At 35.8% G+C, this 23,677-nt stretch overlaps 1 protein-coding gene across 6 annotated transcripts in view; it reads left to right on the forward strand.

Moving 5' to 3' along the window:
• The first annotated feature begins 257 nt into the window (after nucleotides 1–257).
• LOC128671772 (apoptotic protease-activating factor 1-like) overlaps nucleotides 258–23,677 on the forward strand; it is a 28,422-nt gene continuing 5,002 nt past the window's right edge. For 2 of the 6 annotated variants that reach the window (XM_053748525.2, XM_053748522.2), the window contains exons 1-17: nucleotides 6,067–6,207; nucleotides 10,042–10,198; nucleotides 11,826–12,050; nucleotides 12,852–13,060; nucleotides 13,267–13,558; nucleotides 13,741–13,979; nucleotides 14,406–14,970; nucleotides 15,449–15,639; nucleotides 16,553–16,621; nucleotides 17,788–17,905; nucleotides 18,460–18,631; nucleotides 19,268–19,615; nucleotides 19,973–20,231; nucleotides 20,797–20,952; nucleotides 21,072–21,351; nucleotides 21,980–22,319; nucleotides 22,698–22,978. In XM_053748525.2, coding sequence (XP_053604500.1) covers nucleotides 10,061–10,198; nucleotides 11,826–12,050; nucleotides 12,852–13,060; nucleotides 13,267–13,558; nucleotides 13,741–13,979; nucleotides 14,406–14,970; nucleotides 15,449–15,639; nucleotides 16,553–16,621; nucleotides 17,788–17,905; nucleotides 18,460–18,631; nucleotides 19,268–19,615; nucleotides 19,973–20,231; nucleotides 20,797–20,952; nucleotides 21,072–21,351; nucleotides 21,980–22,319; nucleotides 22,698–22,978 — 3,882 coding nt within the window. In that variant the 5' untranslated portion in view covers nucleotides 6,067–6,207; nucleotides 10,042–10,060. Of the gene's footprint in view, nucleotides 400–6,031; nucleotides 6,208–8,186; nucleotides 8,441–10,041; nucleotides 10,199–11,825; nucleotides 12,051–12,851; nucleotides 13,061–13,266; nucleotides 13,559–13,740; nucleotides 13,980–14,405; nucleotides 14,971–15,448; nucleotides 15,640–16,552; nucleotides 16,622–17,787; nucleotides 17,906–18,459; nucleotides 18,632–19,267; nucleotides 19,616–19,972; nucleotides 20,232–20,796; nucleotides 20,953–21,071; nucleotides 21,352–21,979; nucleotides 22,320–22,697; nucleotides 22,979–23,677 lie in introns of those variants that run through there. The other 4 variants (XM_053748523.2, XM_053748524.2, XM_053748526.2 and 1 more) reach the window with 4 other exon arrangements.

Below are 23,677 nucleotides of genomic sequence, written 5' to 3' on the forward strand. Positions count from 1 at the left end.
TGTTGTATTGTTAGTGTAGTACATATCCACTTGACGCAAATGTATGAATAAACACGGATATAAATATTTGTTTGATATCGTAATGGTTGTCGCCGTGCCGTCTACCTACCGTTGCAAAACTCGACTCGACCATGATAAGCCAACAGTGGCAATAATAGGAGCGAATCACAGATAAGAATGTTATCTGTTCCTTCAAAATTTTCAATGTTCATCAAAACATTGTCGACACTGATAGTGCACGGGTGGTTGAATTTAAAATTCGATACAATTTTGATAGCTAGTAAAAATATATTTTCACATTCGTTATGACTCTTCTTGTTCGCTGATTTAATTTCGTTGATATTTTTTTGTAACAAAGAAATTAGTGCAACTCAGCAATTTGTCAAAGAACCAGGATAGGTAAGTTTTTATCTTGTTTATCTTTGTAATTCATTAAATACATTTAAACTGTGCACGTGTATATCCTCATACTTTTCTTTGGAATTATAAAAAAAACTGTTTACTTCAATGCTGTACGCGGTCACAATATTACGGTGCCCCAATAAATTACGCAGCACATTCTGGGCCCAAACATCTTGCTCCATTCAATTGTGCACCATACATTAGGGTGGTCCCTGTTGTGAGTTAGACCACTATTTAACCCAAATAACTCATTGTAAACATCCACATTGACCATACCAACCTCATATATTGTCCCTTTAATTTATAGCATTTCAATATAATTTAATTAGCACGAAACGGTTTATAAATCTGACCATATCAATTCTACTGATGACAGAATACGTTATAGTCCATAAATTTTGGGATTATCTTGTCCTATGCGGTGATTAGACATCAATATTTGAGGGAAAGCATAAAATTAAATCGTATAAGCCTACTTAATGGTTGATACAATGGCTTAGCCTCAAATGACAAATTGCTGCAGTAAATAGGTATAACCGAGTCATTCATTTGGAACACCCACGATTCAGATTTAATTATTGCGTATAATCGATTCATACTTAGACGTTATAGTTTTATGAGATCATTAAATGATCGCAGGAGATCGTGGTGAGCTGAAATAGAAAACAGTCGAGATTAAAATTAAACTTCGTTGCATTTCAGTGCATAATTAAATCTATAATATAGTCGAAACAGGACCTAATAGAAATTAATGTTTATAGATCTTAAAGGCTGAGTTTACGTCCTTTGGTACTGCGCATTAGTTCTATTCTAAATACGACATAGGTATAAATCCTGATACTGTCTGAGCTTACAGTTCTAGCTAGTAAGACATACGCGTATACTATAGTATATCATGTGGAGTAGTTTTCATAAGCCCCCACTTGCGTTATGCTTCCGTGGGAATTTCGGGATAAAAGGTACTACGCGTTATTCCAGATTACATTCTTAATCCAGGTTATTTTAGTGAATGTAAGATGTGTATTGTTATCATTTTAAATGTCTATTAAAATTTTTGATCTTACTTCGTATTTTTCGGATTTGGAATCCAAGACAAAATGATGTGACCCTCTCAATAAGTCTTACAGCTGAGGCTAAAACAATGATCTATAATTAAACTCGATTTAGAATGCCAATAACAAATCGAAACGTTCAAAAGTGTCCAGCTTTTTAACGAAAACATCGAAGCGCATCGAAATATATAAACAATTCCCGTAATTCATTCTGGATTCTGCCGGCGTCTAACAGAGATATACTGAAATGACCAATCACGGACGTGGTTCGACTCCGAAACACTGACATTTACCTTAACGTGTCCATTGTCGTTACACCGAACTGCATTCGAATAACAGAGCATCGAGAATAGAGACGCCGAAGCGATTGTTTACAAGACCGGTTGTTAGGAAGTCTGGTTGAACTCCAAATTAAATTTAAATTGATAACAATGCAATCAATACTTTTGCGACAATGTCATGCACGGTAATATTTTGACACCTTTTGTCATAGGACTAGTAATTCCTAAATAGGTAAAGAAAAAAAGATTTTGCCTTTGATATCATTTTAATACGGAATGTCTGAAATTTATCATACGATCGTTTATCACCCGGCGTTTCTCTAATTTTCCTAGTGTCTGCTATTTTTTTCACTAATCAGCCACATAACAATTAAATCCTATATAAAAGTTGTGTGAATTTATCTGGTTCCTCAGAATTTTGGCATCCATATGAATATCATATATCAGATTTAATAAGTACGGACAAAGTATGAAGTCTGAAGTATGCCTTATGTGAAATTCACGCCGACAAAGTCGCGGGCAAAAACGAATAAAAAATACTAGTGTTCGCCGCCGAACTTCGGTGTAAATTCCACACGGGATCAGGCCCCGATTCGATAGTTACATTTGGTCCGAAATCGGCTATTTCTATGTCCATTAGTTTAATGTGATTCCTAGGTTGTTACAGAAGTAACGCGGTACTTACATTACCCTAATTTTGTTAGTTTTTATCCCAAACACGGAATAGGTACTTTTAAAACACGTTCTTTTCAGCTTTAAATACCTATATGTTTTCTTGAATTTAGGTGAGGTATCCATACGTATTTGTACCGAAAGTAACTTAGCAAGATTATTGTTTGAAAAAAACTTGGAATATGCTTAAAAAGGGCAAACTTCCTAACCTAGTTTGTGTGATTACCAGATCACGTATGTTATTAGTTTCCTATAAGGAAAATCAACCTTTTACATAACATTCCTACTGGCATGACTCTATTTATATCAGAACTAAGTTACGTGCCAATAATACGTACGACACGCTCCATCTTCGGGTAGTCTCAACAACAGGGTCATAAACATGTGTGGATGACGTTGATGTTATATGGATATTATACATTTCCCATCGATACGCAAAGAAGAAGGATGATACTGAAGCAATATTGTGAAAATTAATTTGGTTTTTTAATTGTTACCTGTTCTACATCCATACTAAATGACTATAAAGAGGGATGAAAGTTTGTATGAAAATTCACGCGGACGAAGCTTCGGGCATGCTTGTATATTTAAATCATTCAAACCCACTGTGTAAATTTAGCCGAAGTACAAGCCTATTATTTTAACTTCAGATAGAAACTACAAGTAATGATGGCTAAACAATGTATCTCCATCTTCCCAGGGATACTAATTTTCCATCAATTTTAACCACTATGTACTTAAACATAACGTGAGTCAAAACTCCTTATTTTATTTAATGCCCCGTTAAATTTAACAACAATTGCCTTTTAGTGACTAGAAAGTGGACATCTTTATGTTTATAACCCTTTAAGATTAAAGTGTTTCAAGTTCAGACGTAGAGCGAACAATTTCTGAAGATGGGTACATTACCATAACTCACTTACGTCGCTATCGGATAGGCCTTGTGACCATAGAGTTAGTATAGTCTTAACTACTGCAGAGCGCTCATAACAAAACATTATTTAACAAGCACTATAAACGAAGATGATGTTTATGAACTGAAAGGTATACAGGTGCACTATGGCAGCGATTCGTCGTTTTGTTAGGGCACCAGGTTTTCACGTGATATTCGAGAAGTAATCAAAATATATTCATCTAATACCTTGAGTTATACATACATATAGTCTGTCAAGAAAGTGAAGAATACGGATTTTTAACGTATTACATTTTTTTTACCAAATAGAATGATCAAGATTGGTTGATAAACACCCAGCGTTGCCGGCCAACTGGAGACAGCGCCTCATTTATTTTCATAATTTACTTTATAAACTGTATCTAGTTACTGTAATGGCCACCCTCATCAGCGTGCGTGTTCCCGGATGTAGATTCGGGACGTGTAAAAAATAAACCATGTACCACTACAAGTAATTTGCGCTCTCTATACAAAATAGTCATTCTGTGCTTGTGACCTACAAAATGTAAAGCATATAGTTCCCGATATATAAGTGCATATTTTACGAACCAATAAACTGAACTTTGACGACGGCGAATGATGGCTACGTTTACATAAATCATTTTTGTCATTATACTTTTTTCTGGGTGGTAAAAATTAGTTTATGTGTACTTTCTAACGTAAAAAAATATGCCGTAAAGAAGTAGGTAGGTACTTACATAAGCACTGGTAATCGTTGATTTCTGATACTTATACAGGAATAGATCCTTTATGCAAATTTCAAATTAATGCTACACTCACAGATATGCTACATTTCTAAAAAGTGGTTGTCAGTAGGTTCCATTGCAACGAATACGATACGTACCTCCATACGGGCGCCTTTTTCAGAAGTGTTAAACTTGGAACCATGGAATTAGTAGGGACTCCGTCGGAATAATTCCATGCTTAGAACTTCATAAAAAGGAACTTTTATTTATTTCATACCTAAGACTACTGGAAGAATTAAATCCGTCCCTGGATTGCATTTTTAAATTAATTTTTCACTCTGATCGATTATAGGTAGGTACTAAAAATATCATCCTCAGTTCCTATTCCTAGTTTCCAGTACCCGTTCTTATCATACTTCTAAATTGTAAATCAATATTAAATTTCGCACCTAAATACTTAATACCAAAAAGTAGAACGGTCCAGGTGCGTTATTGCAAACACTATTTGACTTCAAAGACCACACAACACAAGTCGTTTGCCGCTAAGAATCCAGCATTGTGATTGTCAAAACAAGATCGGTTACAATAAATCTTATTAAAAACCCGCCACACACCGTCATTCAAAAGATCCATTGACAAATATTGAAAAAAAAAATTTACTTACAAAATCTTGTGGACAACTTTTGTGGTCTGGCATCTGCTTTTACCTGAATATGGCTCATGTCCAAACATGGATTGTAATAAAATTAATTGTAAAATTATAATACAATGCACAACTTACTATTAATAGGTACTATTTATTTTTCAGAAATTTCATGAAGTACCTACCTAAATGGAGATCTTTCTACAGACTCTACATAAGTCAAGCGGTTCGTTAAAATAACTGTTTTCCGCCACTGTAATAAATTACATATTATAATTTACTAGCTGCGCCTGGGGCTTCGCTCCCGTGGGAATTTCGGGATAAAAAGTACCCTATATGTTATTCCAGGTTATATTCTATGCGTGTACCAAATTTCAGTAGATTTTACGAGAATTGGGCTACACACACTCTTATCGCCGAACTCAGAGAGATGCTGATGTAAATGTATGAACATTGTTTGTATGAGTGCTTTTATTTACCGCAACGAAAAACCATCTATGTACTTTTAAACCGCCAAGTTCGGCGAACTGTTGCCGATAGTCTAGCCAGCATTGGATTAAAAGGCGCTATCTTGCGTGTTTTTTCAATAACATATACACACAATGAAATGTACTGCAAATGCTTTTCAAACATATTTTGATTGTAATTGGTTTTCATAGATGTCGCTATAAATCAAGACGTATCCGGCTCTACACTGTCGTCAGTTTGCCGAACTTTAGCGGTTTCGGTATACATTGCTGGTTGTTCATTCGTATGTGGAGTAATGTGTGTGACACCGTGGAGCTGGCATAAATGCCAGCCACTAAAATGACAAAGAGGGTTTACTTGAGCGCACTCGGGGCCCTTTCTAATTCTATGGTTTCCACACAGATATAAAAACGTTACGGTTTCCATGATTTCATTTTCTCATGGATTTAGTAAGTACTTCGTCGGAGTACTCAAAAAATATTTCCTGTTATGCACTTAGGTTCTGGAACGAAATTGCCAAACATTAATAATGTTGCAACATGCATATTATGGATTTAGAAATACCCTATCTATAACAATGAATGAGCTGCCATCTCTTTTTATTCAACCCCAGGCCCCACCCACACACCGAATGATTGCTCAGTGAATAATATCTGTTTATTCATTTATGAAAGATTTATTATTGTATGTATTAATAAGCATACAGAAGAAAGAAATGTTTAATAAAATAAATATTTTAATCGAATTTTTGTATATCGATTATTTGTTGTATCTTTTTTAATCTGTGAGAATGAATGAAATGAATGAGTGTATTTGTATTGTACGAACTTCATTTCAATCCACAAGACAAAACAGCACGAACGAAGTGAACCTGCACAAACTTGCATTCTGTTCTCGCTTGCATTTTGTGCATTGTTGTTTTGAAGCTTGAAATGCATCTCAGTAATAAGCAAATATGAGAGAAATATTGAAGTAAATGACTGTTATTTAGAATATTTATGTGTGGAAGTGCCTCTCATGATTGTACATGGATAAAATAGTGAACTAGGGGGTAAGTTATTCATTTTTACATATTTTGAAACTTGTGTAGAACGGACGGTTAGCTCTGTTATATTTTAACATGAATGCTCTATACAGTCTTTCGCTATGATTTCATTAGGTATTTCATGCTTAACGATTTAGTTAACATAACATTAATAAATATTTTGTGAATATTCTTGAAATTAACCATTGTTATCTAGTTTACTTTGTGTTTATGACTCAAATGCATCGAACATGCTTCCTTATGTCGTAGTTCCTAGGTTGTACTTTTACGATATATAAATATCTAAGCCTATGTAGAAAGTGTATCAAACAAAACGCAGAAAAAATATTATTACCTAAATATATACCAGCTAAATAAATGGTTTCTTGAACATTTCTAATTTAGGTAGTCTTTCCAACAAAAGAAATAGGTACTTACATGTCACATAATTTGTCAATTAAGCAGTTCTACATACTCATCAGTTGTTGTTCCAGTAATTACCACATAAATACTTAACTATTTCTCATGATAATTATTGTTACACAAGCTTCATGTTATACCAACATGATCTTCATAAGCAATATTTCACACAATAATAAACACACCTTTCAGTGAAGGAATCTTTAGATTGGCTGGACCCTTATTAGGTATATTATACAAACTTTTATCAAAATTATTGCTGACTCGTATTAGTAATAACTACCAGCTTTTCCCAACTTCCGGCCAGGAATATAATGATAAGGAACAAAATAAATGATGTGCCTAAACCTTCCTCAAGAGTGACATTCCTCAGGAATAACTTTCTCATTTATAATATTTATTTATATTATATTTATAGTAGGATATGATCGAAGGAAAAATTTAAGCTAGAAAAGGGAAAGGAAAGCCCAGGATTTCATTTGGTCATTCAGCCCATTCATTAATGAAATAAAAGACAAGCAAAGGTCATGTTGTATATGGAGGTACAGAGGTTGTGCAGCAGGAACAAGAGTAGAATGGAAAATACTCCATCAACAAGAATCTCCTCACTCTTCAATTTACTGATGATGTAGTAGTGCACTTACTAAGGGAAAAATTCCCAATCTTATATATTCATTATGGGTTAGGGTCATGGTAAATATGTGTAATGTATAACACACAATGACTTCTTGGGCAATAATAATTGAGAGATACATAATTCTGCATTTCACATACTAGGTGATAAATCATCAACCAGTGTGCAGGCAGTGTGAACAGTGTGTTATATACACACTAGTAAATCAGTGTTTACTTGCCATTAAATATCACTAGGTAGTTGTCTAAGTTATGTCAGATGCTCGTAGGCAACTTGAATAAAATGTGACACCAGTGTTAGCAATAACACTCATAAGAAAGGGAAAGACTTCAGATATTATAAGAAACTATTGTAAAACTGTCTGTAATTGTTTTTTACCTACTAAGCAATATCTAGTGACACCTTATTATCTCACATATCCCTATGTAATAAATTTTAACACTTCACCTTTGCTCATGATGACTTCGCTCAGTCTTTCTTGGATTCATGTTTCCTCATAAAATTCCTGTCATGCTCCATAATCCTAACCGGGTCAACGTTTACACAGCCATGATTGGTTCATTCGGTAGATTAACTATTGAGATTTACTTAATATTTGATCAATTATCGTCATCAACAAAAACCCAAACCTCCTTTAGTTCATATTGTTTGCATTGCATTTACTAATACCTATTGGGCAATAAACATTGTTGTTGTAAAATTTAAAAAATATTGTGTGGGAATAAAATGTAAAATGGTCTATTATTCATCTTCGAAAATGATTACATGGTGTGTTTAAGTTAGTCATAAATCAGCCTTGGCAATAACACTTAGGTCATTGACATTGTAGTACATTTTGGATATTTACTTGTCTTGTTATGTAGGTGGCACGGATCCGCAAGGTCGCGTTATCTCGGTTTGAATAATTTATACCTACTTGCTAGTGTGCACCGCAACGCTTGGTCAATCAGTCGATTCTGACTGAAGCTCCATACTGAACTATTATTATAATGTTGATGTGGTAGAAAGTTTTGTGCTTGTTTTATGACATTCAGTTTTGGTTTTTTTATGTGTTTTAGTGATAGAGTGATAAAGTGTTTCAAATTATAGTTCTAATTTCCAACAGTCAATTTTTTGAAACGATTTGTGAAGTTAGTTTAAATATTTGTGTAATATTTTCTTTACAAAGAGTTAGATTTATTACTATTCACATGGGAGAGGTTTAAGGTAAATAACTTGTTTAACATTTATATACACATATAAAAATATAATATTTTTCAAGTAATAACGAAACAATAGTATTACCTACATTATCATTTAGTACAATCACAGACCAAGACGGCACGAAAGTTGACCCACAAACAAATCTTTCCTCTATTGATATTAGTGTAGATAACAACAATAAATTTCATGACATACCCATAGAATATCTAACAAAAAATTCACCTACTTATGCCAAAAAAATAGGTACCTAGGTATACCTATGTATTTTGTTAACCGATTTGTATTTTCTCCTGCGCAGTTGACGCCGTCTTAGGCCTAGTACTACATAGAACTCCATTATACGTACATTGATGATGAGCTGTCTTACATACACAGCTAGCTGCCATTCAAATGTAAATTAAATGTTATTCCAAAATACATTCAAACAAGAGGACAAAACCAAGCACTCTTCCTATATCTTAGTCGAAAGAACCTTCCTCCTCTATTCCACTAATCTCATTGGCCATCCTACCTGGGTGGGAAAAGTGGATTTTTGTTTCCACTCTTCCCATCCAGGTGGTAGAGGAACATACATTTCTTATTAAACATAGACCATGATTGTTTAGCTTGGATTGATTTGGATTTGTTTGCCGGTTCAGCACATTGAACAAATCCTCTACTTGTATGTTTTATATGCTATCCTTAGAGATATTAAACATAAAACACTTCTAATGTTTAATCCCTTTTAGGCAAAGATTTTCGTCTATAAAAACAAAAACCCAAAAAATGCTATAATAGATCCACTATAGAGCAATTTCCTTGACCTACTTTTACTATCGGCAGTGGAAGTTTTTCTTAGTTCCTTGTTAGTATTTTAACCAGCTATTAAAATCTTGATTTATTGTCCAAACCTGACTAAAATAGTAAATCATTTTAACAATCACCAATATATGGTGTATCTAAGCATCAGCACACAGATCGCCAGACGAATGTTAAGTTGTGGGTTTGTCATTGAATGACACTGCCTTATTATATTTAAAATCTTGCATTATTTTTAAATTATCCTATCTTATACTATTAAATGATCAATACATATTTGTAATCGCGTTTTGAAATTGAAGTGCTTACGGGGGACAAACGGGACAAAACATCAATCTAGCTGGTCCCATGTCATATACCTTAATCTATGAAATAAAGATAGTTTTTCTAAGATACATCCGTGGCTACACAGCACACAAGTTTCGGTGATTAGCAAACATTTAGGTATAAAATTTACTACCAGTTGAATGTATGCGATAAATAAAGTATTTACATAAAGTCGTGAATAAAACAGAATTAACATAAAGAATCGTGTGAACATAATTTATGTATAACATCCCAATCACAACTAATAAATATTATAAAGTTTGTTTGTTTGTTACCTCTTCAGTTATCTACTCAACCAATCTTATTGAAATTTTGCATACATGTAGTTTGAGGTATGAAGAAGGACATTCCTTTCATCCCGGAAATATAACTGTACCCATGGAAAAATTAAGCGAAGTCGCGGGCAACTTGCATCGACGTCGAATAGTCCTATACAACACCCTACTAAGATTAAATTAACTTAAATATTTTGGTTTCAGATGAAACAATCACCTAAAAATGGACTACCGGAAGAAGCTGTTGCTGCAGGGCAACCGGGCGGCCATCTTGCAAGACCTGGAGGTGGCCGACGTCGTCGACCAACTGCTCTCGAGTGGCGCCATCACGGCGGATGACATGGAATCAATGGATACCTATGTAAGACTCATTTTTAATGTCGACGTACGTTGCTGGGTTTCCTTGCGATGATAAAAAGCTCACATACAAACAACGTAATGTACACTACATTAATTGGCATCGCCATCTGTTCGATAATGTGTAACAGACAATAGACTTCGTCATATCTTTCGTTTTGCTCATACAAGAACTAGAAAAACGTATTAGAAATACATGAGAAGACACAGGACAAAGCGCTTATATATTTTGTCCTTCACCGTGTGACAAGGCCCATATATGAGACGGGCCGGGCAGTTGTATAGGAATTGTGCTATCTCATTTGACTACACTAGCTCGTCCAATTTAGTTTTCTTGCTCTTTGTATGTAACACATTGCCTTTATACTGTCGGCAAACAGTTACAGTCGTTTCAAGACACTAGTGAATAAAACTGTCAACCAGTGTTCAGGTTTCTTCACGATGTTTTCTTTCACCCGAAGCAAGTTGTGGTCTATGAAAACTACTATACTGTGTCGGATTGGTATACAAATTCATGTGGTAAAATTAGTATTCGAACATGGGACCACATTTAACCACTATACCTACATGTCTGTTTTTGTAATGAACATCGGACATAATTTTGTAACCTAGCTATGACCTAGGTTTAATTACTGTCAATAATGTCACCTACAATACAGGATCTAAATGCACTATAACATGTCAACTGGCTGTAAAATGATCTTTCTAAACCAGAGCATTTTTTAAACATACAGAAAAGCAAATATAGTATAGTTATGAAGTATAATTAAGCCAATAATATCAAATTAGTCATACTCCCTCGCACAAAAACTCCATAAAGTGGTTCTGTATATTATGTGGTTAGTACTGAGATAAATAATGTGAAAATAGAATTCTTTTCTGGATTGAAACTAAACAGAAAACTAGATTTTAAAAATATTAAAAGATTTATACTATTTATAGTTAACATCGAAGCTACTATCATAGATAACATTACTAGAAATGAGATCATAACACCTTGCTTGTCGAAAGAACACTAAATTACTGTTCGCTCTGATTTTATCACAGATGTGTCAAAAGAAGTATGTACAAATCTATTATCGACTAGGCATTTTCTGCCATTAGTAAACGTTTGTAGGGTAATAGGTCCTTCGTAGTATTTGTAGAATGACAATTTAAATGTTAATGAGGTGCAAGTATGGGCAATAGGAAGGTTATTGGCACGGTCACAGGGTTCTATAACGACCGCTTTATGTTTTCTCAATACAGTTTATTCTCAGCCCTTTCTCCGAAGGATAAAAAGTAAAAGTGAGTCTAGTAGATATTTATTTATTGTTAAATAGGAAAATTAAAAAATCAAATTATTTTTTTATATATAAGTACATAACAATGTAAACATAAAAAGAAAATGTGTAAAGGTACTACTTATTAAAAATAATAAATTATGTAAGTACCTGTATAGAATTAAATTCTAACACCGGCTCCACACTATCGCGGAGAAGTTCGCCGAACTTTAACGGATTCGGCATACATCGCTGGTTTTTCATTGTGGTAAATAAAAGCACTGATATAAACTACCCAATTTTCATGCATTTGCGATGGCGTTCGACGATAGTGTGTGACCGGGCATTAGCATCTTCGTTATTTCACAGTCAACACGCGTAGAAAAAACAAAGTATCTCCTAGACGTCATAGAAAATGGTACAGACAGCGCATTCCAAGCGTTCCTGGACTGTTTGGAGAAGGACTACCAGTGGCTGTGGGTGCTGCTGACTGCGGACGCCAGTCCTGACGCCTTCAACAGCAGCATAGAGGACAGCCTCAGCAAGGGCGATGTGCCGAGGTTGCCGCAGTTCTATGTCCGGAGGCCTTTGGTGGTAAGTGGTTACTGTATCGTCGCAACCCAGCTAATAACTATATTGACTACTATTATATACTATGGTTGTTGATGATTAGAATTAAAGATATAGAAAGCATAATGTCAATATTGTAATGTCATTTTTGTTCCTATAGATCGCCACCCATAGGTGACAGCTGAATTTGAGTGCTGGGCATTTTTTCTCAGTGTGATCTGTCCAACGTTACCTATTGTCATGTGCTGGCTTTACCAAGTCATACTTTTCTCATTATTTATATCAACTGGCCCATCGGCGGCGACGCCCTTGAATAGATCTACTCCTTATTGTGTGTTGCATTTTTATGCCGAACAAATTTAGAGTTGGCAAAATGCTAACTTTGCGGGAGATAGATTCCGCCTACACAGTCATACTCACGTTTTTGTTGGTTGACCTTCGGTAACTCCAAGTCGGATTTGTAGTAATATTTTTGTTTATGCCGCTTATTACTTCTAGATTTTTTTTAACATACAAAGTACTAAATGTTTGTCGTATTCATGATGTAAATTGTTTAGTTTATTGCCATAGTTGAGAGTTGCCGTTTTTGGGAGCCAGACTATTTATTTATTTCATTTATGTATTATTTAACTAAGTAAACAGGCCGAAGCACATTATAATAAAGAGTACTAGCGCACAGAACGGCAACTTTTAGTCGGGATTGTCATAACCAAAAGTTTTTTGTGGTTTCGTTTATTAATTTACACACTGTTAGGCAAAGGCTTCCGCTCTCCTTCATTATAATCGATACAATGCTGTGGTTAAAATCGATAACTTATACTCCAGGAACGGAACGTCCTACGTCACTTGGAGAAGCTGCAACGCCACAAGGCACTGGTGCTGCTGGGCACTATAGGGTCCGGCAAGAGCAGTGTGGCGGTGAGCGTGATCAGGAACACGCCGGAGCTGGTCAGCGACAGCTTCCATGGGCGGGTGTTCTGGCTCAACTGCAGCAACTGCAAGAGCGACTACGACCTCACTGCGCTTCAGAGCAAGTCAGTAATATGTATATACCAGAAACGAAACGAGTTTAGATGCTGCTGGGTCTACTCTAGTCTTCTGCGCTTCAGAGAAAGTCAGTGGATTGTACAGACTTATAGCGCGACTCGCGCCGCGAATTTGGCGATAGTTATTTAAGCTAGAGGTTGCCGATTGTTTATAAAGTTACAAATTACAAATAAATTTCCTTCTTTATTTTCAGGTTACAACGTAAAACAGCAATACAAACAGCATACAATATGAATTCGTCCATATCCATCCCCAGTATGAGTTCCGTAGGCGACACCTCCATATCCGGCTACGAAAGGTCTTGGGAGGAACTGAGAGATGTCCTCAAAGACGTGTTCAGTATGCCATCCTTGAGTGGCTCCTTGTTGGTCCTGGACGAGGTCAATGACCGCGGCTGCGTCGACGCGTTTGACATAGGGTGCAAGATTCTCATCACTACTAGGGAGAAAAGTGTTTATGCTAATCTGGATGCTGAAGTTATTAACGTAAGTGTTGGTAATTATCACATAATGAATTACTTATAGTTAGTCTAAGATTGGAAAACGGATTTTTAACGAACTACATTTTTTGCAATTGAAATACCAAACAGAATTGTCGACATTGATTGATAACTACAACGACGCGTTAAAAAAATATATTTTTCAATTCTTCTCATATCCATTTGCAGATCGATAACCATTTAAATGACAACGAAGTTCTAGAACTATTCGCCAACTGCCTCGGCGTGCGCGTATTACAACTGCCGCGTCAGGCGAAGAAATTACAAGAAGCGTGCAAAGGAAAAAGTCCCTTCCATCTAGCGTTAATAGGGGCCCAATTGGCGGAGAACAGAGAGAGTTTGACAGACACGGGGACTCCGCTTTGGAAGCACTACATCAATAATATTGAAAAGAAGACTTTCTTTTCGTAAGTACTGTCTAATATTAGCGAATCTAAATAGGATGTAAAGGAAAGTCTGTTCTATCTAGCTTTAATAAGAGCCAATTGGCGGAGAATATTAGTCGATAAATAGCTCTCTGACGTTAATTAACGCCCGGGAGAAAACTATTGTCTAAGTTTCAAAACTGTTCACTTAGTTTGTAAACTAAGTTTGTAAATTGGTTTGTTATCATAATAAATAATTAATCCGTCTATTGTACTTTATTAACAAATTGCATTTTGTACAATAAAGTTTAAATGAATAAAGAATAGGCTAGTATTAAAAGGTGAAAGAAAATTATTTTCGCGAAGACCGCGTTAGTATCAAATCAGAGGCGGGCCTATTGGTTTTGCAACACATTCAATCGATGTATGAGGTATACTACATTTTGACAAGCAATGTTTATTTTCCAGAATATTCAACATCGAAAAGCCAGAGAAGCCAGAAAAGGTGATGAAATTCTGCCTGGATTCATTAGAGAATGATACTTTTAATCTGTTCAAAATGTTGGCAATACTGCCCGACAACATCAAAGTATCCGCACAAGTGCTTAGTAAACTGTGGCTGAGGAGCATCACCGAAGTGCAATCTATCCTAAAAAAGCTGAAAAATAAATCCCTAATCAACGAATCGTACGATAAAGACCACAAAACTTACAAATACGAAACGCATGAGATTATTCTAGATTATTTGAAAGGGTGTTCCACGGAGGATGAGAAACACAAGTGGCATAGTAACTTTTTAAGGAATTATCATTATGGCAACACTACGGATACCACGGTGGATATCGACGACGATGGTTATATAGCGTTTTTTATCGGATATCATTTGGAGAATACGCACAATATCGATAATAATTACGCTATGTTTCACCGGCTGTTCTTGGATCTCAAGTTTCTCGGGAACAAAGTCAGATTGACCGGCCAAGCTGATGTCATATATGATTTGCAGAAGTATGAGAAACATATTGTCGAACATGTAAGTATCTGTCTCATGTATAGTATATAGTTTACATCGACCACCATTTGCTTCCGATGAAGGAAAACATCATAAAGAAACCTACACACTGGTTGATTAATAACTTGTGCGTGAAATGGAGAAGGCAATGGCAAACCACTCCATGAATAGTGCCAAGAAATTTTGTGTCTGTGTTTCATTCCACGTAAAGACCTCATCCTATGGACTATGAATATGAAGAAGAAGATCATATCAAAGATCATAGGTTTACACCTAACGCGATAGTGCTAGTTAATTCGAAGTTTATAGTTTTCTCAGTCTACGTGACGATGTTTATAGTTTTTTCTCTCTGTCTCCTCTAAGCATTTTACTGGTTTCCTACTCAGCCGTTGAGATTGATTTCCTAATTTTCCGTCTCCATTTCACACGGTCGTCGGCATCCCTAGTTGTTCATAGTTTTATATGATTATGCGTAATACTCAATGAGTATATTCACCAGGCTCTGGACCGCGACCTCGTGATCTCGATAGTGGCGTTCCTGAAGAAGTACGGCACGGACCTGTACAGGTACCAGTGCACGGACGTGGTGCAGACCGTGCTGCAGCACGAGGCTAAAGGATTACTGTACAAGAGGGCCTACGACGTGGCGCAGGACTGCGTGGCTCACAACGAACTCTATTTTGATTTCTCGTAAGTGAACAATCGATTATATTTTAGTCAAATTAGATACTTTTTTCTAATGTCTAAAAATTATATACATATTAAACTTGTAGGACAGTGATATCCGTTACAATACAATTTTAGAGTCAAAAAGCATTCCCAATAGACCTTGATCGGAATAATAAAAATAGTAATCGCGTTATTAATAAAACTGATGAATTATAGTGCCATTTAATTATCGTGTTTGATTATTTAAATACATTTATGCATTTTATTTTGTTACCCAGTCAAATAGTTATTCATTTCGTTGTCTTTATAATGTGCGCATGTCCGGCGCACATGCAAACGTCAAAATTCAGTTTGAAAACTAACGTTTCTCAACACAAGCGCCCCTAGCGGCGTATTTACCCGCTTAAATTGCTAAGCGAGAAAGTTACGTTATTCAGCGAGGAAATGTTGAAGCTTTGGAATATTACAATTACTTGTTATTTTTTTATTTTATTTTTTTATGTATTGCTACGAATAAATTATTTACAGCCAATAGTTATTTATGTTACACATATTTTAATTTGTGTAACATAAATAACACAAATGAAACTCTATTAAAATTTATTAAGAATATTATTAAGACCATATATGAAAAATATTGAATTGAAACAGATATGATGTGTAAAATCTATTCTTTATTAATAGTACTTTTATCCCAAATTAAAACTAAACTACGTACTTGTCAATTTTTGTTTTGCATTTCAGATTTAGTGATTTATATTTCTGCGTATTAAAAAGTATCCCTGAATGAGAGGATCTTTCCGCGCAGGTTAGAAGAAATATTTGAAAACATCGTACCAGCATAACCTTTAAATTCATTCCATTCATTTACTTCGTTTAAAATATATGTCTTAACCTGTACGTCCAAAATTAAACCTTATCGTTATATGCATAGGGACCGATGTTGTGCGCACACCCCAACGTATAATAAGGAGGGCCACATAATCCCATTTCGGAGTGGATGGTCAGTATAAACAGGGTTGGGTTTTGGTGTGAGGCATTTCACGATTCATTCAATTTTGTCACCCTAGTATTGTTCATGTAGCTTGCTCAGTAAAAATAATCACTTTTCCGTCTGTATCAGACTGAAATAAAAAAGTTACACGAAAGAGGAACCTCTGCTATTTCGTTCACTAAGTAGAAATCAATGGTCATAGTACTTTTTCTGTCCTGTATGTATATCGAAAAGTGCCGTTGAAATATATACGTATAATTATTACGTGGAAAAGCATGTTGCGAATATTTTCTGTTTTTAATTTTCGAAATAAAAATAATTAAATAATATATAAGTAACATATTTTTTAAATGTTTTTTGTATTAAAATATACATTTGTATTAAAATAAATATATAATATAACTTGCGTATATTTTTCTTCTGACTATTTATCTTTCGGACTTCGGTCGGTAGCGTAAAAGTGCAAACCACACGTTAGAATGAAAGTACGCTTCTTTTGCGACTAAATTTACCATTCCCATTTGCACGAGCTGAAATTGAAACAAAATTTAATGCTTCTAACGCAAGATCAATTGGCTTTCATTGGCTGTATTTCTTCCGTGTTTACTATTAGAAAAAAAAAAACGTTTTACAATTTTTTATTCAACTTTGAATGTACTATTTTCGGGTGGAATCTCGAAAATCGAGTTGCAGATTTTGAAACAGATGTATAGAACCGATTGAGCTTAAATTTTGTATCCAAATGTAAAAAATAAACGTAGTTCGGACCACAATGCCATAGACCAGACTTATTTAATTTGGGGCAAAATTCGATATGGCACATATAAAATATAAACTTTAATTCATGAAGTGAATATGTGAAAATGGTTGTGGTTTTATGTTATGTGCGTTTTGTTTCCATCCTAGTGTTTTTATAGCGGGTATTTTTGTTTGTTATGTCTTAAATTTATTTAATGTTGTAACATGTCAAACTTTTATAATCATATTGGTATACTTTTATTATAGCGACTGTCTAAATATTTAGACAATAAATAATGCAAAAGACGTTCGGTTTATAATAAGTGTAGCATCGCATCAATAGTTGTCTAGTTACATGTATGTTGCTGTTACTTGCGTTTAGTTCGTGAAAAATAGTAGTCAATAAATATGTTAAAATAACTTTTTACTTTTTATAGCCATGAACACAACGTTGAAGAAATAATACCGTCCACAATTGATGTGAAGGAACCCATTACATCCTGTTGTTTTCAATTTGACTATGTACTGATCGGCACACAAAAGGGAAATGTTAAGGTAAACATTTATTAAACCTGTATTATATTTGAATAGTCTTCTTTAGACGAACCTGCTGCTAAATGTCGCTACTTGGTAGAAACTAACACTGATGTTGGATTTTTAGGTTGAAAGTTTACTTATTTCTATCGCACATCTTCCCGTGTTTTGATTCGTGGTTGCATTCAGGGGCGCCTGCGACAAGACCAGCGTAAAAAATACACATTAAAATTTCGAAGATTCGGCTGCCTGCCTGACGACGACCCTCCTTGGGGATGCTATTATTACCTATAAGCAGCTAATGCAGTGTCCTTAGAACACAGTCAAAAGTAGAACAAATCTTCGTTCAATATGTTATTAGGATAATGATATCTATATTCATATTTAATTGTAATTTCTTAAATTTTATACTGTATTTTATTTGAGCTGAGCGAAGGCCGTTTTGGTGCATAATTGTGTAAATTTTACGTAATAAATGTAGGAAAAAAATACGCTTGTTTATTTTGTCCAAAAGTTCTGTAATTTATTGTAGAAATCAATAAAATCATGTGTTACAAACATATTTTTTTTTTTAGATTTTCCATCTCCATTCAAACAAACTGAAGGGCGAGATATTCGCCGCCCGCAGCCCTATAAAATGGATTGGCGCGTGTCCCGTACAGCCGGCTAAAGTTGCTATACTGTCCGCCGACGGGGACATCTACCTGTGGACCATCAAGGAAGAGGACACTGGTACTATTGAAGAAGGTTCGTCTATTTATGGTACTAGCTGCGTCCCGTGGCTTTGCTCCCGTGGGAATTTTAGGGATAAAATGTACCCTGTGTTATTCCAGATTATATTCTACCCGTGTTCCTATTTCATAACAATCCGTCCGGTAGATTTTGTGTGAAAGAGTAATAATAAATATATACAAGTACATCCATCAAAATCAAAGTTTAGTTTTGTGCGTTGATATGTGTACTCAAAAAGGCCAAAATGTTGTAATGCTACATATGCTAATCCTAGCGTGAATCACAATCAAACGGCACGAGAAAGATAGAGCGATACAAAGTGAGTGAAGAAAGAGATAGAATACCGTTAAATAAAAAGACAAAGAGAACTGATATCGACGGGCTAGCGTACCCAAATGAGATAGAAAAATTCCATACAACTTCCCTGCCCAATCCGGCCCATGTTAAAGCGCCACTTGTAAAGGGCACACTGTCGGACGAAAGACATTAGCACTCCATTCCGTTTCTTTTCTTGTATTTCTCATACGAATTTATCTGTGACGAAATCTTTAGTTTTCTCTGTCTACGGCTCAACAAGAATATTTGGCGCCAAAAAGTGTTCGTACTTGTAGTCGAACTTCATTTGTTTTTTAACGCAACTTTACTCCACAGAATCCGAAGACCACCAATCATCGACACCATCGCTAAACAGCCCCATCCAAATCCACCCTCAAATGCGGCCCTGTCTCAACGCCCGCTGGTCGGACCACGATGCCATACTGCTCACTCACACTCCCAAAACCATAGTTTTAAACAACACGGACGGACAGACAATACAACATATAGATGTAGACAGATCGGACGATGTGGTGTGCTGTAGTATACTCAATGATAAGTTTATTGTGGCCGCGATTAATAATAGTGGGGCTTATAGTGTGGTGCTAATTGATAATATGTCGCAGAGCAATGTGATGACCATTGAGGAGAATGATAGGATTGTTAATCTAATCGTTGTACCTGGTGAGTTTGTTTTTAATTTATTTTTGATTTATTACTTTATTGCACAAAATTTTAGCACTCTAGAGAATTTCAGTCAACCAAAACAAATTAGTGAAATAAAGCGCAACTTCTTCTTTCTTATCGCATGTGTTATCCGATATAGATGTGTATCTGTATTTTTTTAAAGTCGAGATATCTAAATATCTTTAAGTTCTAGGAAAATCTTTATAACAAAGCTCAAATATTCTATAAATAAAATATTTAACATTTCCAAATTTGAAATAAAAGTTTTAATACTTGGAATTATATAAAACAAATACTGCAGAAAACTAAAAACAAATGAAAAATTCATGCTCCAATTCATACTTTTTTTATCAGGAACCAATAAAATTATAACACTCAAAGAAAAAGAGGTGACGCAGCACAATTTGAAAATAAACTACTCGTCCTACCAAAACAAGTACATTTGCAAGAGCGAGAAAGTGATATCGAGCGACGATATAAAGGACAAGCTGACTTTCTTGTCTATGGCCGTGAATAAAACTGGCACCATGCTGTTCGTGTCCACTTGTGATCAACGTGTCAAATGCATCGATTTGAATACCTATAGGGCGTTTGACATCGAGAATCGGCGTGGGTAAGTCTTAAAAAAAATGTTACATTTTTATTAAATTCTTTTTCAGAACATTTCTCAATCTTTACATAATCTATGGGGTGTTATGTACCGTACCGTGTCACTTCCAATGCATATAAGTATTTTGTAACAAGCTGTAAAATAATTAGTGTACTTGTTTATTAAAATAGTATTACTTTATGAGTAATACAATACAATATAATACTCTTTATTGCACCAAAAGCGAAATTACAAAAAAATAACAATACAAAAATAAAATAAAAAGGCACAAAGGCAGACTTATCGCTAAAGCGATCTCTTCTAGTCAACCTTGGGGTGGGAGGAAACGATAATGGAGAGATACATTTAGATCTCGATCTCCTCGTCGAGGCATTTTAATCTGTTGTAAATAATTGTATGTGATTCTATCTAGCGGGTCCACTTATTAACTATTTACTTTGTTCAATGTACTTAACAAATTTATTAACAGGACCCTATGTACCTCAACCGTTTGGATAAACTTTTCTTTATGTTGATACTACAACCGATTATAAACCTTATTTGCTTGTAAATAAAGCTGACATTACAGCAACGTGACCACGATGGACGTGAGCGAAATTCCGGCGGACGATGATTTCCTTCCCGGAATGGACGTGTTGCTCACCGGGACTGGAACTTTCGAGAACTCCGCCAAAGTCTGGTTCATGGATTCTTCATTCGTGTCGCTGAAGAGGCAACAGATTGAGTGAGTATAATATATAAATATATATATATATTTAGTAACCACTGATATTGATTTTGAAAGCAGATGAAAAATATACACGTCTTTTATTTTATTGTTATTATATTCGGCTTATTTTTCAGCAACGTACGCCTAACAAAGCGTTTCGACGTCAGTTTCACCAACACACTATCCCCCATCACCCCCACGAGTTCCACAGCGTCCGATTCAGTCAGCAACTCTAGTACTCCAAGAAGAATCCAATCATTCGCCGAACGAAGCGAGAACGTTAAGAAACCAGCGGCTAAAGCGCTGAGTTTGGATCGCTTCTCGCTGAAACCGCTGAATTTGAAGGGCGCTTGTAATAATAATGAGGGAGTGCAGCCGTTGCTGGCTGTTGTGGATGACACTAATAACATACAGGTGTTTCTTTACTTTGCTTTTTTTATGTTCTCTCTAATCTCAGCATGTTCCCATAGTTCCGTTCGGGGCTGTGACGCCGCAAATCCCGGTGTAACGAACTTTAAAATTTGAAAGGTTCGGCTGTGATTTTACAACCGGCCGCTTGGCTGACGTCAACCTTCTTTGGGAATGCTATTAGATGCCTAGGCTGTGTGTCCCTTAGTCGCCTCAGAGTATGATATCCACAGGAGATTATGGTTTGGTCTTATTCTACCGAACCGGACCCTGAACAACACTCCACAATTTTTTTATTTTTCTATGTTATGTATATTGTATAAATTTTCTGTTGTACTGTGTGTACCTGTGTATGAGTATTATGTGGACTGAAATATAATGCGAGTACAATTATAATGGTCAGAAAACACTCGAATAATTTAATTCATCTTTTTATTTATTAAATGATTAAAAACATTAGCATTTGTAATGTTGTAATATATGCATTTAAAGACAAAAATTGCGGATAAAATCCAAATTTATGATTTACATTCCCGTTGTAGCGTATGCGCCATTTAGCCGCACCAGCCAGTGCGGGGGAGACTAATAAGTTTCATCGAGACTTGTCTTATACAGTGTACTCAATTCTCTTCAGGTTATGCGCGGCAGAAAGCTACTAACAAAAATCCCAACAAACGTAGACGACCAAGTGAACGTAGTAGTGATATCTCCCTGCAACCAATACATTATATTCGGCCTCCGCTCCGGCCACGTGAACAAATTCACCGTCAGAACAAAAGACAAACGCCTCATTATGGATCTCGGCAGTCCTATACAGTACTTGAACTTTGTTGAGTCTACCCTGTTGATAGTATCCGGCGAGAATCGGTGTATAATGGCATATAAGATGTCTCATGATGGGAATTGGGAGTCGAAGATGTTGCAACAGGGAGGGTGCCATCTTGGGTCTACGGAGATGCTAAATGATATACAAGGTAAGATTGTGTACAATTTTTAATAGACGTAAGCTTAATTGTTGGGCAATGCCGCTTCCGCCTGCCCCTGGCAGAAGGAACAAAACCCAAGAAGCGCTGGCTTGATGTCATCAAGGTCGATATGCCAATGATCTGATATCTAAGGATGCCAAAGATCGTGCGAAGTGAAGGAGATAATTAGGAAAGGAGACCTTAGGCTTAGACACTCAATGGCGGCGGAAGGAAGGAACGCTTAAATGAGAAATATACTGTTGCTCTCTTTAAATTCATATTATTATACATAGATATTTAAGACAGACGAGCCGATAACCATACAAAAATATGACGGTTTAAAAAATAATATAAACCCAAGTTTCTTAATACATACGAATTTCCCAGGTGTGAAGAAGAAGAACGGGCATTCGGACAGCTTCTCCGACTCGGGCAGCACATCCGCCTCACTGTCAGAGAGCAGCACTCTGGTTGACTGCTTCTGGTTGCCGGAATACGGGCTCATTACAGTCGAATTTAACGCTGTTGTCAAACTGTGGGGCAGGAGTCTCAACTTAGAGAGTGTTCTCAATGCTTCTCATCCGCGTCAAAATGGCGTCAAAGCGACTTGTGCCGCGTGTAAGAAGAGCGTTTTGGTGATATGCGATGGCAGCACTATGTCGTTCCAGGTGAGTATTTGTATGTTAAATACCCATAGTCCGAAAATAAAAGGACCTGGGGGCCTACCATCAACTATTACAAAACGATTCATTTGTAGGGCAGTTCAGTTTAGGAACCTAAAATGAATCGCGTTATTTGGTACCACCAACAAATCTTAACTAAATCGCATTTGAATCGTAAGGAGTGAATGAAATCAATTAAAAAAATAAAAATTGTCTCTGAATCGTAAACCCCAGTGACAGTAGCCAAATGTAAGAAAGAGATAAGGCTATACGATGTCGATATATTTTATCTCGTTTCAAGAGTTGCGTTCCGATATCAAATTTTTACCATTTTGGGCAAACAATACGCACTTTTTTGTTACTTAAAATCTTGCTGTTACATGACTATAGTACATACAAAACAGTATAAAATAAAATATTTAAATTAAAATAAATGCAATATTATGCAGACTAAAAATTTGTCGGTCATAACATCTAAACACAAAGTTCGGAACATAAAAACCGTACCACGAAAGAGTTTCCGTGGCAAAATTAGGAACTATCAATAACAGATAGACCACATCGTTGTTTTCAGCGACAGTAGCGCCACGTCTGTGGGACTTCTATCGTGGAAACCTATCTGAAATAGTAACTTTTTTTGAATCGCCAATTTGACAGCTAAGAGATCCAGTTTACGTTCTCAATGCACATCATGGTACGGAATTG

This window comes from Plodia interpunctella, chromosome 8, assembly GCF_027563975.2.
Source record: "Plodia interpunctella isolate USDA-ARS_2022_Savannah chromosome 8, ilPloInte3.2, whole genome shotgun sequence".
NCBI classification, from domain to species: Eukaryota; Metazoa; Arthropoda; class Insecta; order Lepidoptera; family Pyralidae; genus Plodia; species Plodia interpunctella.